Here is an 18,244-nt window from a genome sequence, read left to right on the forward strand (position 1 = left end):
CACTTTTAGCATCTTATGTACTGTATAGCACTTCTGCTCCAAGGACAGTTGGCTGACTTCCTGTCAGCGAGAACAGATTAAGCACATCCACTATGTACAAGAAGACAGCCTTGAGATGTGTACTTCTCATATCTGTTATATTTGTGTGTGTGTGTCCTCGTGCAGGATTTCGGTGAGTACCAGGAGAGCTATTACTCTGTCCAGACCACAGAAGGGGAGCAGATCTCTCAACTCATCGCTGGATACATTGACATCATCCTTAAGAAAGCAAGTCACTGGCTCTTCAACACATGTGAATTAAAGGGGCGGTTCACCCAAAATGTTATCAAGAGAATATTAATCAGAGTTTTCGGTTTTGGGTGAACTATCACAAAATTATACATCCTGTGGATGTTGCTTATTTATGGTGCTATTTATTTACTTAAACTTTTTCCTCACCTTGTTTTATAGAAACAGAGTAAAGATCGGTTTGGTTTGGATGGTGATGAGGAATCCACCATGCTGGAAGAATCTGTATCCCCGAAAAAGTCAGTGGAGATCTCTTATTCTTGTCCCATGATACCTTGTTTTCAGGCAGGAGTCATTTTGTCACACTTATAATTGTGTTGTGTTGATATTACTTTGAATGTCCACTTTTCATTTATCTGAAGCACAAAATCACGGTAACAGGGTTGACTGTTTCAGTTTCATTTGATTGTGCAAGCCTTTTGCTCAGGTTCATTACACTAGGAAGCGAACATAATGCTTATATTTGTTCAACTATCCAGTTTTCAGTAATTATTTGCTTCCTATACAAAATCAAGGTAACAGGGTTGACTGTTTTACAGTTTCTTTTGACTTTGCAAGCCTTCTGCTCAAGGTCGTGACAATAGAAAGAGAACCTAATACTTATATTTCCATATATATCCAGTTTTCGTTTATTACTTGCTTACTAATCCAAATAATGGTAACGGGGTTGACTGTTTTATTGTTTAATTTGTCATTACAAGCCTTATGCTCAAGATTGTGAAACTGCGACATGAGTCTTTAAAGAATAACTTAATTCTGATATTTCTACAGATCTCGTCTTTTCCATTTAGTCGATTTTTCATTAAAAAACAACAACAACAATACGCTAACAGGAAGGTTTTTAAGATGCATAATGACAAATGTAGCAAAATGATTCAGGCATGTGTTTCACTAAATGAACACCAAAATATTAATAAGGATCAGTTTGGTTTGGACTGTGATGAGGAATCCACCATGCTGGATAAATCTGTGTCTGTTTCAGGCAGCAACCATCTCGTCACACTTGTAATTGCAATGTTATTACACACCTAAAACATTTTTTTGTTGAATCACTGTTTCATTTGTATTCAACTGATAGTGGAACTGACGTGTCTAATGACGTTGGAGGAGATGCTCTGGCTGCACGCTGGCTTTTTTAATCACAAGGAGATGGAGACACATTTTTCTCTTCTTTTAGCCTTGATGCGAATGGTGCTGAGGGCAAGAGAGCGAGGTTATTATTTCCACAAAAAGTGCTACCTCATCAGCAAAATCTAATTTAATATATCATGTTCCTGAAAGCAAGAGATGGTGAATGTGTGAATATTTCCCATCTTACATCTATTTCTCAGCCGCTCATAAATCTGTTTAGGTTTTTATGTATTTGGGTCATCCTGAGTAACAGCTGTCTTTTACAGTTTAAGTTGATTTTTAAAGTACATTCCTGTACATTTTAAAACATTCTTCCAAACAAATAAGGTTTAATAAATTGCATTATGCCATATCAATTACATTTAGGATATCATAATGGATTCTGAAAGGTACAAAGATAAGCAATAACAGGGTTGAGAGTTTTATAGTTTAATTTGACTTTACAAGCCTTTTACTCTGGGTCTAGAAAGAGAATGCTGGTATTTCTGCTGTGAAATATATCTGTGAATAAACAATTATTTATTGTAGAAAATAATTTCAACAGGGTTGAATCTTTTTTTTTTCTTTTTTCTTTTACATTACAAGGCTTGTGCTCAGTCAAAATCAAACTACAAGAGAATTTAATGCTGACATTTTTACAAATATCCACTTTTAAATTATCTGAAGTTTACTATAAAAAAAAAAAAACACGCTAACAGGGTTGACTGTTTTACATTTTAATTTGAAATTACAAGCTTTGTGGTCACGGTTGTGAAATGACAAGTTTCTTAAAAGTCGAATTTAATTTTGATATTGCTATAGATATCCACCTTTTAATTAAGCAGATTCTTACTAAACAAAAATATGGTAACAGGGTTGATATTTTAAGGTTTTCCAGACAACGGTAACATGTTCCACCGTTTTTTTTTTAATTTTTTTTTATTAAATTAGAGAAATGTAAAAGGGAAGCATTTTCACTGGAGACCATTGGCAAATGGTCAGACCAGGCTGGTTTGTCCAATTGTACAGCGCTAACAAAATTCTCATAAATATATTGTGAATATTCAATATGTGGTCCTGTACCTAATTCCAACTGCACTTTTATCCAGTCTGGGCTCTGGTTCTGTCAGAATGGCATATACAGATGGGTCAGGTCCTCTTCAGAGCTCTGCCTGAAAAGTGTTGTTATGTGCGACGGCATCCCACTTTTCTGTGAAGGAGAGAGAGGAGACGTCAGGCATCGGTGCCTGCGTCTGTCCTTGTGCCAACTTGCTTATGCTACTCCTAGCACTATAATCCAAAAATTGAGGCCTCTCACAATGAGCGGTAATTAAGTAATAGTGCCTGAAGCGTCTGTTTTCCTGGTGCGAATAGGGAAGAGTCACTTAACTGATTTGAATGGCTGTCAGTAATTACCGTAACAAAAACAGCAACCATAATTCAGATATAAGGGTGAATGCATCCTGCACAGCGTTCGATAATGAGCCATTACTTCTTCATAGGTCCACCATCCTCCAGCAGCAGTTTAATCGGGTGGGTCGAATCGAGCACGGGTCGGTGGCGCTGCCTGGGATCATGCGCTCGGGGTCAATAGGAGGGCCTGACACGTTCAACACGGGCACCATGCCCTCGGCTCAACAGCAGATCACCATGGGACAGATGCACAGAGGACACATGCCCCCTCTGGTGAGAATGTGTAACTGCACTGATGTTTTCATCACGATCGCATCACATACGGTTCTGCTTTCACGGCTCCATCTGTTAACTAAATCTTCTTTGTTAATTGTGCCAGACGTATTGTAAATTAGACTTTTAATTTTGATAATTGGGTGTTTCTTGCTTTCTGGTTATATGTTAAGGGCGACTAGGTTTATTATTAAAAATGATGGTTAAATAACATTTATCAAAACTTCTCCGTAGCGTCTTCTAAATGATTACTTCCTTTGCCAACAGAGTCTGGCCCAGCAAGCACTGATGGGAACTATCAACACCAGTATGCAGGCTGTCCAGCAGGCACAAGCTGACCTGGGAGAGGTAGACAATCTTCCACCACTGGGACAAGACATGGTAAGAAATATAAGGTTTTTGTTATTGTGACATTACATTTATGCATTATGACATTGGTGTACAATAATTGTTCATTAATTGACTATAAGTGCAGAGATTGTCATTGATCATCAACCTGCTCTTAGATAACCTTGATTTAAAAAGCTGAGAAAACTGACATGAATACGCTAGTATTCACACTCGTCTCTTTTCTCCAAAAAGGCATCCAGAATGTGGGTTCAAAACAAGGTGGACGAATCCAAACACGAGATTCACTCACAGGTGGACGCCATTACGGCTGGAACCGCGTCGGTGGTCAACCTCACTGCCGGTATGTAACCAAATCAGAAATTATCCAAATGAACCATGTCCAAAAAAATATATATATTATGAAAAATGTAAAACATGTCAATATTTATTGTGTGAAATAATTTATAACTATTTTTAGATAAAAATTAGTCTTCAGTTGTTGCGTCATTGCATTAAATATCGGACACAACATCCAAGTAGGGTTGGGTACTGAAAATCGATTCCAATTCCAGAATCGGATACTTTAGGTCAGGAATTGGATACTTGTTGGAAAGTTAAAACCTTCTTCGCTAATCTAAGCACTCCAATTGTCACGGCCGGGATACAAGGAAACACGGTGAGAGATCCAAGTGCGGGTATGTCATTTATTCAGGGTCATTTATGTCATTTATTCAGGGTAAATCCAAAAGAGAAAACAGTCAATGCAGGGGTCAAAACCAAAACATCAATCCAGAACATAAACTGACAAGGACACAAAGCAAGAGCAAGACTTGAGATGGACGTGAATATCAAACAAGGACTCCGTGACACATACTAAGATAGACCAGGTTAAATACACAAGGAGAGACAAACGCTAATGGGAAACTGACAGAGTGTGATGATTGGTAACTAGTGACAGCTGGGTGCAATAATTAAGCAGGGACATGAGGAATGTGATTAATGAAGTGACAGACACCGTGGGAAAAGAGGATATCTAGTGGTCACGCAGGGAACACAACCCAGACACTGTGACACCAATGTTTGGCTACACTTGCCATCAGAAGCTGTAAAAGCTAAATATAACATTAGTGATAAGAGTGAGGTCGTTGTTACACCAGTAGGTGGCGCAACAAGCCTGGAAAAATGAAATTGTTTTTGAATCATTCATTCAAGAGATTAATTCAAAAACGAAATTTATCCAGTAATCAAAAAAGTAAATCATCCTTTTATAAATTAAATGTGATGTTGTTTAGTTGTCTAATGCTTTATTTCTTCCGAATTATGAGAGAACCACAACCACCATAAAAAAAAAAAAATTAATAAAAAATCTACATTTATCCAGAATCATGCACTTTGTTTTGCACACAAACAGCTCTTAATCAAGTCCAGTTTTTATTAATAAAAATAAAAAAAAGTATAGCCTGAATGCACTGTAAGTCACTTTGGATAAAAATGTCTAATAAATGCATACATGTAAATAAATATTTGACTTAAACGCTTCGGAATTGAAACTGGAAATTCAGACCTGCCAACATGTACACATTTTTCGTACTCTGCACGCATTTTGACCCATAAGTACGCTTGTACGATTCGCTGCTCTGAAATCTCGCCGATTTCAGTTTCTATGTAATCTATGATGCTGATTCTGCCGCTGATCCACAGCGTGTAAGTGGAGTGAAAAGCTTTCGGCCAATCAGAGCGCTGCATGTTAACCCACCGCCCACCTGCCCCTCCTATCCACAAGCTTAGTTGGCAGTTAGAAAAGTGGTGGAATGGCTTGAAATCTAGGAGGTTTTAGACAGGCCAGGTGCTGATTAACATAAGATAAAGGTAACAGTTAGGCTATGTTTAGCCTAATTGAATTTATGGACATTAAAAATTACATTGACATGACATCATAACAAGTAGTCCAGCAGTGACGAGCTTAGTTCAGTTCACGCGTTCATGTAGGCTAACATGTAAGGGTGGCTCTGCCAATAACGCACCTAAAAGCTGTCACAAAGAACCGGCAAAAGTAATGATTATGAATATTTTATATTTTATGAATATAATTATTAATAAACAAGTGTTTTCTGTATCAATGTCGTGTCGACTACAAAGATAAAGTTGACGATGCTGTCTCGCGATCTTCGCAGTAATGAACGCGCCAGAGAAATGCACATTTCATACGGATTAACGTTACATAAGCAGAGAGCAGTCTGTTTTCTTTCGTTTTGAAGTGTTCTGTTCAACCCTCTTGAGTCGGTTAACGCGTATACGCCTTACATGTTTGGAACAGCATAAGGGTGAGTTATTAATGACATAATTTTCATTTTTGGGCGAACTAACCCTTTAAGAGTCATTTTCTCCAGATAACCCTGAAAAGAACTTAAATTATGCTTTCAGTTTTGATCGTACAGATAAGAGCAAAATCTAATCTGTAAAGGGTCTACTCTTATTTGTATACAGACATAATAACAACAAAACTTTGTGCACTTATAAAATAAAGATAACAAACAAGGTGTGCTGTCTGCAGCCTTTGTCTGCGCTGATCGTCATGTACAAACACGTCATTAAAATGAACTGTAACTCAGTGAATACTCAATGAAGAGACACGAGAGATATATCTATAGAAAGATTGACATGTCTACTTTTAAACTAGACAAGTGCCGCCGAAAACAAATATTCTGTGATAAAGTAATCCATATGAAAACGTCGCGATGTCTTGTCCGTTTTTCACGTCTCCCTTCATTATGTTCTAATTCGACCACGCCCCCGCACTGAACGCTCTATTCAGATTATAATGTTAAATAAAGTTTTTATTTTTATTTTACTGTTTGCTTCGCGATGAGAGGAATAAGATATAAGTCGCCCCAAAATGTGATGTGTTTGAGTATATGAGATTTGGATTTCCTCAGAAAAAAAGAATGAAGCACTTTATTCAGCAGAGATAATAAACATGAGTAAGTCTCTAATTATTTATTTATATACTTGTACTAGTTTTCATATAACGTATAAACATTTTACTAGTTAGACTTTTTCCAAACTATAATTCCTGAATAAATGTATAATCAAGTGAAACATTATGAAGTTTCAATAACAATATGCAATACTATACCATTCAAAAGCTTGATGTAAATAATATAAATGTAACAAATAAATGTAACTGTAACAAATGTAACAAACAATGCTGTTCTTTCAATTAATTCCCCCGAAAAAACCTGAAAAAAAAATATTCTCAGCTCTTTTCAACATTAATAATAATCTATTAATATGAGCACAGAGATGTTTAGTTTTCTGGTGACAAGAAAAGTCATGATTGCCTCCAAAGGCAGCATTTGTTACAAAGAGACTTTCACTGATGCACTACTTAAAAAAAGCCAAATCTGCAACCTTTAACAAGTTAAACAATGCAAAAGTTTAAACATTTGCATTGAAAATTATAAAAAATGTTGTTTGTTGTTTAGCAAACTGATTTTGATATTGATAACTGCTGGTTTTGCACATTTATTTAATGTTTTGATTTATTTATTTAGAAAGAATGTCCTCAGTTTGCTTTTATTTCTGACAAGATTTTCAGGTGGACTAAGTTTCCATGGGCTATGCCTCCAGTACAAAATGTTCGGAGTGATTGCAGAAATTGAATAACATTTATGGTCTACATGTATATGTTATGGAGTAACTAATAAATCTTAATTGGTGAAAGGATATTATGTGTATAATATGTATTATAGTGTTAGGTATCTCATAGGTTTCTCACAGATGTGTGTGCAACGGTGTTGCGTGTGTGTGTGTGTGGGGGGGGGGGTGTAGTACTCATAAAATTTCTTCAAGGTTGGCAGGTATGGAAATTGAAAGAATCTGAATCAATAAGTTGATTCGGAAATAAAATACAGTTATTATTTTAGAATGTATTTAGGAAGAATAACATATGAAATTAACCCTTGCAAGACGAACGATTTGTTAGAAATGAAACTTGTGTTGCAAATGATCATAATTTTCCTAAAAATTACATACGGTAATTCTGCTGTGATATGTTGTTGGACATTATTTTCTTGCCCTAATTGAATAAACATAATTTGTCCAATATCACTAGTGTATAAAACAATGGAGAAATTGACACGTACAGTTTTGCAATACCTACTTTTATTGGTTTACACAAGCAGTTGATGATGGAAAAATGTTTCTTCTCACTGCTAAATAATAAGTCACTCTCCAATTGCACTAATAAATATTTATATTAATGAAGTTGAAGTTTGTTGTCCTGAAGCTGAACTGCTTGGCAGGATTTGTGTATTCCTTCCCGCATTCTGGAGAGCTTCCATGCGGACCAGACCAGGTTTTTGCCGGATTTAATCTCCTCATGCCATCTGTTTGATAGTGCAGAGATTTGCCTGTTAACCAGCAGCCCAGCTCTAACTTTACTGTTTTTTTTTTTGTGTTTTTTTTTAGCCTGAGCTTTACATCTGTTCTCGTGCCCTGAAGAGCTTGTTAGGATATGATGTGAGGTGTGGATGTGTGCACCAGAGATGGAATGCATTTATGTTTGGCATCATATGGATCTCTTTTAAATTAGATCCCTAATAATGATCACGTTATGGCACATGTCGCAGATCTGAGTGGTGTGTGTTAAAGCCATGAAAGTAAAATAAAAAAAAAGGTTAGTTAGGTTACTGAGAATATAACTGTGTCATTGAATAGCCATAATTTTGTAGTGTTATTTTAGTATTATTTATAAACAATTATAGTTTTAATTTAAGTGTTGAATTCATTTATATATGAATTGAAAACTAAATTTAGTTTTAAGTTTTAGTAATTTTTTTACGTAATTTTATCTTTTATCTTTATTTTTTATTTCTATATGCCTTTGTTTTTATATATATATATATATATTTTTTTATTTTTTTTTATTTAGTACTTATTTATTTCGAGACATCATTACTCATTTTTGTTTTAGATTAACATTAACATAACATCTAAAAGTAATATATTATTTTATTTCAGTTTTATTTCAATTACTTAAAATGATTAAAATAGTTTTAGTTAACAATTACAGCACTTGTCAAGTTATACAGAAAGTGTGAAATTATGATATAATTGAATTATTTTCCTATTCTCACTTTTAATTTAGATTTAGTCATTTAAAGTTAAGTGTCAGTAATTTTGTCTTTATATATATATATATATATATATATATATAGAGAGAGAGAGCTTTATTTTTTTGTTTTGTTTTTAGTCGTAGCAGTTTTACCACTTAAACTGTCTATTTCAGTTGTGAAGACATTTCTTATATTTGTTTTGGATAAAAAAAAAATAATAATTTAAGAGTAATATTTTATTTTGCTTGACTTATTTCAATTACGGAAAACTATTTTGAATAGTTTTAGTTTAACAATAACAACACTTGTGAAGTAATGCCGAAATTATGATTTAATTGTGTGTATTTAAGACACATTAAATAATAGATATGTAATTATCCTCAGCAGTACAGAAGTGTCTGCCTTTTTAATACAGACATATAACAAAAAAATAAAAAATTCCCGCCACCTTTATTTCCAGAATGTGTGAATAATTACTGTTAGTGTGTTTCTGTTTTTAAGTGAACTATAACTCTAAATCTCTCACTCCTTGTCCATCCTTTCAGGCGACCCTACAGACACGGATTACACCGCTGTGGGCTGCGCCATCACCACCATCTCCTCCAACCTGACCGAGATGTCCAAAGGGGTGAAGCTCCTGGCGGCTCTGATGGAGGACGAGGTGGGCAGCGGGCAGAATCTAATGGGGGCAGCCCGGACCCTCACGGGGGCTGTTTCTGACCTGCTCAGAGCCGTGGAACCAGCTTCTGGAGAGGTGATGAATGCAAACCCCCGAACCATTCGACACCCTTCACATCTAATCCACCAATAACGCACTCCTGTTTACAGCCGGACTTGATAATGAACTTGTTAAGCTGTGTTTTTCCTTCCTGGTTTGCGGAGTGCAGTCACAATCTGTTTACTTGTTTGGCTTGCGCTACAAAGGGTAATTGTAGTGGGGTGCAGAGCTGATAGACAGGATGTGATTAGCTGTGTGTTGAGTTCTGAGACGTTACGATGGCGGTACGAGGGTCATTTCTTATGTGCTAATATCACCCCACAGCCCAGACAGACGGTGTTGACGGCGGCGGGCAGCATCGGCCAGGCCAGCGGAGATCTTTTGAAACAAATGGGAGAAGGAGAAACTGACGAGAGATTCCAGGTGTGTCTTTTTTCTGGAAAAGAGCACAATACAATAGTGGATGCAGAAGTATCTTCCCAGTTTAGAAAATTGATTCAAAGCAAAAATGTATATGTATATTCAAACCTGTATGACTGTATGAGTTGTTAATCTCTTTATTTCTTTATTTCATTTCATTTTTTTTTCTTCTAATTAAGTCATTTAATTAGTTTTTGCAAGTCTCTTATGCTCACCAAGGATACATTAATAATAATAAAAAAAACAGTAATATGTAGTATTTTATTATATTAAAAAAAAAAAAAAAAAATATATATATATATATATATATATATATATATATATATATATATATAAAACAATTTTTTTATTTTTGACTAATTTGTTACTTTTAATTATTTGTCCATTTCCTTTAGAACATAAAAAGTGGTTGAACATTTGATATTTTCACTGATATTCGGAATGAATTCAATTGTTTAAATTGTTTTATGAGAGAATAAATTGGTGAATACCATTGTGAATGATGTAATTAAGTGAAAATTGAGTACTGTATAAAGCTATTGACCTAAAGTCATTGGTTATAAGTATAAAAACAATATTTGTAAGTTTATTACAGAATAGATAGTTCCCTGACAGCACACATACATCTCAGAGACGTCTATTTGATGTGTGTATTTACACCTCAAAGATGTATTTTTTAGAGTTTGCTCATTGGCAGAAAATGTATTTATGAAGTTTATGTATGAATGCATGTAAAAACTGAGATCTGGAAGATATTGAACAAATGTTGTGCATAGCAGATGCTTTCCAGATGTAACGATCTTTAACAGACATCTTGCAGACGTACGTGTGCTAACAGGAATATATATATTAATCTATAGGAAGTTCAAGAAAAAGTGTGGGAAAGCCAACTTGAAAATTTAATCAAAGTGTATTGTTGGGCTGTCTTGAATGGTTCAAATGGATCAAAAATGAATGGGTGCTCTTGGTTCGTGTCAAATCCCGCAGTTAATCACATGTGTCATTATTTCTTGGCAAAGCAGTTTTATCTTGTTGTAAACACTTTAGCGCCCATTTTCGACACGTAACATTTGATTCAGTGTGGTTCAGCTGATGCTGTCTCAGTCAGTTAGCCTCTGAGAGCCTTTTATTGCCCTCTATTTTATTCTGTTAAACTCTATCCTTGCGTTTATTTCATTCATTAGTCTGGGCCAGGTTGCTTCACAGTGTGTTTCTTGAATGACGAATGTGTTTCAGGACATTATGATGAACCTGGCTAAAGCCGTAGCTAACGCTGCTGCCATGCTAGTGCTGAAAGCCAAGAACGTGGCGCAGGTGGCCGAGGACACGGCGCTGCAGAACCGAGTCATTACCGCCGCCACGCAGTGCGCGCTCTCCACCTCACAGCTGGTGGCCTGTACAAAGGTACTTTTCAGAGTTTGCGGGTGAATGCTACTTATAATTTATATATATTACTGACGACTTTTTAAACTTGTTTTTTTTTCAAAGATATCTGGAATACACTAAAACACATTTGTCTGGGGATAAAATTATAAATATTTTTTTTTGTCATTTTAAACAATTTAATGCATCTTTAATGAATAAAAAATAATATATATTTTTATATCCAAACTTTTGAATAGTAGTGTATGGTATATCACATAATTTAATGATAGCTTTGCTTAATATAGTAAAATGAGCACTTGACAAAACATTCATCCAAAATAACCTAAAAAACTTGACTATATTCAAATATTAAATAGAAATACATTTTGTACAATATAATATAATATTGAGCATTAAGGGATATTAAATATTTAGTATTTATTCAGAATGGATAAAATAAACATAAATTAAAATATTTGTATATAATAATAATAACATTACGTAAAGTATTATGTTTTTATATTATTATTATTATTATTATTATATAAAATATACCTATATTTTATTATCATTATGTAGTTGTGAACAATTAAAGGAAGTAAATAAGATTATTGGTATGGCTTTATTGATTTAATACTATTTTTAAAAGCAGATGGGATTTAAACCGCAAAAAAGTCATAAATCTATAATGTACTACAAGAAATGTAGTGATAGTATCCTGTACTTGAGTTAAGAAACTGTTTGCTTCATAATTTTTACCAAGGTTGAGTGAATCAACACTGGATTGAGTGAAGCATTGGGATATCATTTAAAAAGTAAGACATCTGAGAAACATTAATTTGAATAGGTGTTTGAAAGATCAGAAAACAGCTCGTGAGTTACCAAATGTTATTGGTTAATAATCATTTAGAATAAGGAACTATAGACTTTTTCATCCAATACTGACTGATGAATCAGCAATACCACTGCTTAAAGAGTCCATAATATGCCATTTTTAAAGAGCCACACAGATGGGAAATCAAAAATTACCTGTATTACAGTGTATGATGTAGCTGTCCATCAGTGTAAACAATGTGCAAAGTAATTAAACCAAAAAGTACACAATTTATAAAGTTATTGGCTTCTAAAGTAAGGAGTCGACTCTGAATCGCTGAAACGAGTCGTTATAGATTTCAAATCTTTTGCCCATCTCTATGTACGTCACTAGGAACACTTTGCATAATAATCTCCGCCTACCGTCTGGGGAGAAACGGAACTCTGACCTGCCCCACCCCCCACACAGACGCTCTGGTTGGTGTGAGCGCATCATGTCGAGGAGACAGTGTGTTTTTAATTGTAAAGGCAAGTTTGTTTTATTTTCACTGCCAAAGAATGAAGATCAGAAGAACCAATGGCTAAAATTCATTTTTACCACAATACCAGAGCAGTACAACAAATCCCTTTTGTTGTGTTCCCAACATTTCACTGATGACTGCTTTTCTATTCTCGGTGAGTACAGCGGGATTTTCAAAGCGTTTGGCCATGAAAGAGGGTTCATTACCAACTTTATTTAGACCAACGAGCATCTCCGAATCACAACGCGAAGTATGATTATGAAGTTATGTGTTTGTTTTCTCCCGAGCGTCTTATCAGTATGTGTGCTGTCTGCAGCCTTTGTCTGCGCTGATCGTCATGTACAAATACGTCATTAAAATGAAGTGTAACTCCGTGAATACTCAACGAAGAGACATGAGAGAGATATCTATAGAAAGCTTGACATGTTTACTTTAAAACTAAACAAGTGCTGCCGAAAATATCCCAGATATTCTGTGATAAAGTAATCCATATGAAAACAACGCGATTTCCGTTTTTTACGTCTCCCTTCTTTATATCTAATGTGACCACGATCTAATGTGACCACACCCCCGCACTGAACGCGCTATTCAGATTCAAACTGAAGCGCGCGGCTTGAATACACCCACACAGAAGAAAAAGCAGCGAGACTGTTCAAGTTTTTTATTTTACTGTTTCCTTCGCGATGAGAGGAATAAGACATAATTCACCCCAAAAAGATGGTAACGCATTGTTTACCGTGAAGTTGTGTGCGGAACAACCAATCAAAACTATGTTAGTTGACCAATCAGAACACAGTATGCTACCGAAATGTGGGGTTTAAGGAAACTGAATCTTTTGAACAGCTTCCGCGAACCGTTTGGGGATCTCTGAGAATTGAGGTAATTTTAAAATGATATTTTGACAAAATGACAATGTTTTTTAACCTTGGATGGATTTAAACCTATTGTACAGGACTTATAAACAGTGATAGGAAGCTTAGAATTTTCATCTTACTGGCTCTTTAAGGTTCCTAATATTGTTTTGATGACGTGACGTATTTAACCTATCCAAGTGCACACACCCAGCAGTGAGTATTGAACACACACCCGGGCGCAGTTGGGGTATTGGTGCCTTGATCAAGGGTCTCACCTCAGTCGTGGTAATGAAGGTGGAAGAGAGCGCTGGTCATTCACTCCCCCCACCTACAATCCCAGCCGGTACCGAGACTCGAACCTGGGACCTTTGGGTTACACGTCGGACTCTCTAACCATTAGGCCACAACTGCCTACAATAGTTTTACATGCATGTAAGGTTTAAAAAAAAAGGCTTTAGTTTTCCTTAAAATATGCATTTAATGTCATCTAATTTCACCACGATTCACAATTTCTTTTTTTCAAATCAGTTCTGAGTTTCAGTTTCTCTAAACCCCTCCTCTCCGTGAGCTTACGCTGCTCTGATTGGTCAGATGGCCCAGCCTATTGTAATTGGTCTACCGCGTACAGCACATGTCGGAAACACAGAATTCATTTTAACCACTGATTCTCGACAGCCTCATCTTTCGGAAGTGACGTGAACATGATGCACATGTGTTACCATGTGACATGTAGCCGTCGCAAAAGTGGGATTCGATTACTGACGACTCGTTTAAGGTGTTCAGAGATTTTTTTTTTTCTTTTGGGAGACAATAATTTTATTTGTGCACTTTCGGTTTTACACCTTTGCAGATCGTTTACATTCATACACTGCTACATTACACACTGCATGAAAGGCAATATTGGAAATGGCATAATAGGGGTACTTTAATTTAGCTTTACTTGTTTACAATGTGTCATTCCCTGAGACTATTTCAGTTCTGCTCTAAAAAACACGCTCCCTTACATTTGATGCCTAAAATAATCTGTCGCGATTCTGAACCTGATGTCTTCCATCTATTTCGGTGTACGTGCTATTGTCATAGGTGGTGAGCCCCACCATCTCCTCCCCGGTGTGTCAGGAGCAGCTGGTGGAGGCAGGACGTCTGGTGGAGCGATCGGTGGAGGGCTGTGTGAAGGCGTGTCATGCCGCCTCCGAGGAGGGCGAGCCGCTCCGACAGGTGAACATGGCTGCTGGTGCGGTCAGCCAGGCTCTCAGTGACCTGCTGCAGCACGTGCGCCACTACGCCAGCTGCGGCGAACCAATCGGACGCTACGACCAGGCCACTGACACCATCATGACCGTAACGGAGAACATTTTCACCTCAATGGGGGATGCAGGTGAGACTGTCCTAAACCGATAGTTTCCGAAAATGTTGCAGAATTTTTGCAATCTGTTTGATGAGGTGTTTTGTGGTGTTTGCTAGTTGGAGTTAAGTTGAGAGACACCTCCAAATTCCAATTTTATAGTTTTCTTTGCCTACTTTTTGCTCAAGAAACATTCTTTAATATTATCAGTGTTAAAAACAGTTGTGCTGCTCAGGGTTATTATAGTTAACTAAAATATTACTCTAATTTATTAATTTGAACACTTTATTTGAAATAAAAATTATGAAATGAAGAAAAATATTTTCCTTTTTTTTTAGCTAGTTGCTAAGGCAATATTTTTCACTTTAATTTAGTTGATCTATGTATTAAAATAAAATACTTATTAATAAATATACAGACATATATATTTAAAAAACTGAATTGTTAAATGAATAGAAAGTTCAAAAGTACATTTATAGAAATGTTTTATTAAATGCATCTTAATGCATTTTTGCCACATAAAAATATTTTATTATATATAGATATTATAGCATTTTTTATTTAATTAATATGATTCCTTAAATGAAAACTTACGGACACCAAACATTTGCATGGTAGTGTGTGGTATGACATAATTTAATGATAGTAAATAATTGTTTAATAACATACTAAAATGAAAAGTAATAAAATGTAACTTTATTTCACACAATGTTCATTCAAAAATGCTTTCTCTGTGTAATTTTTAAACTTTTGTTCAATTTTACATCCCGTTATTGCAGACATGGAATGTTAAGAGTAATGTTAAGTTAAAGATGTTAAAGTGTGATTAAAGGTGATTGATTGAAGGATGCTAGGGGAGTTTAAGTTAAGTGCCCACCTTCTAGTCTAACTGGTCTATAGATGCGACCTAATGTCATTTCATGTAGCTTTGCCCACGTTCTCCACTAAAAACCATATGGTTGAAAACTAAGTAATAGCACAACTCTTCTCAACCAGCCATCATGAGCTATCATGCACATTGCAGGATGAATTGTGCACTAATGTTTTTACTTTTGGTTAAGGGATTGTTCAAATCCCATAACCTAAAAAAAGCTATATAAATTATGATTTTTGACTTAGAAAGCGCTGCTAAATGCGATAGATGGGCTCGTAACACAGGATGTAAAACAATTCCGGGCTACAGAGAATTTAATAAATGGAATTCAAAATCAAAAAAGCATACAGTAATACACAAGCTTTAATATCTTTCAGGCACATCGTCTAAACAAAGCATCTGTGCTGTGACACAATAGGATTAGCTTTTCCATATTCAGAATTGCACAATTTGTATGGTGTTCCTGGCCTCATTTTGAAGCTCTCAATTGTGTTCTTACATCCCACTCGCTTACAGCCCTAATTCAGGTGACCCACAAGCAACATTAATTCTCCATTATGATGCTCTGACAAATATCTAGCTTGCTAGCTTAGCTCAGCCTTTGTATCTTGTCTGTTGTTTTTCTAGGAGAATTTGACCCCCAGCTTATTTTGACTCAGTGAGGTCCTTTAAAAGTTATTTTGTCTGCGGTCCGTGCTGTGTTTCTGGGCTGTTTTCAAAACTAAAGATGTTTGTTATGCTACGGCCGTAAGTCTTAAGAATCCTCAAAAGATTCTGTGTCCACGAGGTTGTTGAAAACATGTCATATAAAACCACTACAGAGCATCAAATCTGCTCTCAATCATGCACGCCCTGTCTTTGAACTTCTTAAAGGAAAACACATGGCAAAAGATGCCAGTGGAGATGACTGCAACTGTTCAAGTTAAACATGGAACATGATTAACGGCATGGGCCAATAAATCATCATCATCAAAGATTTGTGTAGCATAAAAGTCAACAAGAAATTTACACTTTATGGTTTGCATTGTGCACGATTCAGAAGAAATGTACATGTTTTTCAGATTAAGAAAAAATTGCTTTATGTACCCTTTCATGTAGTGTTTCTCTGTCTCTGAAATTTATATAGTTTATATGGCAATTGGTAGATATTGCTTTATGAATGATAACAATATTTTTTTTTCTTTAGCCGATATGCAAAACCAAATTAAAATGTATGCTTTTTGAATAACTAAATAATTTAGATTACAATAAATACAATAAATTATTTTGAGTAATATATATATATATATATATATATATATATATATATATATATATATATATATATATATATATATATATAATTAGAGTCTTAAGAGCTATTAAATCCTTAGTGTTTTTCAGACTGGATTTAAAAAAGAATAATAATAGATTAAAATATTTTTATTATACTAACATTTATATAAACAATTATATCTTTATATTATTAATAACATAATAAAAAACATTTCTTTACTAATTATCATTATTATTACTATTGTTGTTTATGCCATTTTATTTCTGAAAAGTTTTTTTGCATTAAAAATTTTAGCAAATTTATTTGCATACTTTTGAACTTTTAAGCTAAACATTTGTCATACTTACAAAATAAAAATGGTAATTATCCAAATATATTATAAGTTATCGACTTTGCCTGTAAATATCATTTGTTGGCTGTTTACAGCACACCAAATGGTGACATTAATCAGTAGATCCAAAATTAAAGAAGTTCAGAAATGTGAATATCAGCAACATCAGCTAAACAGCTATTTAAGCATCGTTTTAGGCTACTGTTGTAGTTAATGTAATGCACTAATTTACTGCAAATAACGGCAATAACTGCAAGTATGATGCATTTATAAAAGAAGTGTTACCATTTTAAACAATTGAGATGTTTCCAAAGATGAACCTGACCTTCTATCTCCACATCCAAGTCAAAATCCATGAAAAACTCAAACATGGCGGTATTTCAGAAGCAAGTTCATTGTCCACATTCATCCGCAAATTTGCATTCAGCTCTGACTCCATTCTGTTATGACAAGACTTTTCATCTCAGAGTGAATCAAATCAAGTTTTTATTATTTAACTCCGAAATAGAGAAGGTAAAATGGGTGAATGCTGTTTAATGCTGATTTAACAAGCTTACTATCATTATTTTCTGAATCCATCCTACGTATTGAGAGGTGAAACACCCTTTAACCACACCTCTCTCCCCTGATAATGTTGTCAACGCTTGTATTTCTGGATCTATGTAGGTGTTTGGGAAACACAGAGTCCATTTATGGAAAACGAGTAGGCACGCTTTTGAAAGGGCTCTTGATCAGTGATGTACTTCAGGTCACATGTATGCATAACCATTTAAGCGCTTCTATTCCTGAAGCGATATACAGAGAGAATGCAGAAAGATTTTTTCTCAAAGAGAGCAGCTTCAGCGGAGCCAGATTCACACACATCAATGACGGAGAAAGTCAAAGACAGTCAATATACTGTGGAAGGAGCCAAGAATGTGCCAGTAGATGTTTCAAAAGAAAAAATAAAATCTGCCCACACAGCATGATGATATTGTGGCATTAAAATACCATGTATGTTCACATTTACAGGTGAAATGGTAAGACAGGCGCGGGTTCTGGCCCAGGCCACCTCAGACTTGGTGAATGCGATGCGTTCTGACGCCGAGGCTGAAATCGATGTGGATAATTCCAAGAAACTGCTCGCGGCTGCCAAGCTGTTGGCTGATGCCACTGCCAGAATGGTGGAAGCTGCGAAGGTATGAGAAGTAAAGCAA

The 18,244-nt window shown here is 35.4% G+C and overlaps 1 protein-coding gene across 3 annotated transcripts in view; it reads left to right on the plus strand.

The window, feature by feature from the left end:
• Positions 1 to 18,244, plus strand: part of LOC127946807 (talin-2) — a 158,013-nt gene that overhangs the window by 96,615 nt on the left and 43,154 nt on the right. For all 3 annotated transcript variants that reach the window (XM_052543575.1, XM_052543577.1, XM_052543576.1), the window contains exons 11-20: positions 166 to 267; positions 451 to 527; positions 2,901 to 3,084; positions 3,352 to 3,465; positions 3,667 to 3,775; positions 9,077 to 9,285; positions 9,574 to 9,672; positions 10,906 to 11,073; positions 14,306 to 14,600; positions 18,060 to 18,226. In XM_052543575.1, coding sequence (XP_052399535.1) covers positions 166 to 267; positions 451 to 527; positions 2,901 to 3,084; positions 3,352 to 3,465; positions 3,667 to 3,775; positions 9,077 to 9,285; positions 9,574 to 9,672; positions 10,906 to 11,073; positions 14,306 to 14,600; positions 18,060 to 18,226 — 1,524 coding nt within the window. The remainder of the gene's footprint in view (positions 1 to 165; positions 268 to 450; positions 528 to 2,900; positions 3,085 to 3,351; positions 3,466 to 3,666; positions 3,776 to 9,076; positions 9,286 to 9,573; positions 9,673 to 10,905; positions 11,074 to 14,305; positions 14,601 to 18,059; positions 18,227 to 18,244) is intronic.

The sequence above is a fragment of the Carassius gibelio genome, chromosome A25 (assembly GCF_023724105.1).
Source record: "Carassius gibelio isolate Cgi1373 ecotype wild population from Czech Republic chromosome A25, carGib1.2-hapl.c, whole genome shotgun sequence".
NCBI classification, from domain to species: domain Eukaryota; kingdom Metazoa; phylum Chordata; class Actinopteri; order Cypriniformes; family Cyprinidae; genus Carassius; species Carassius gibelio.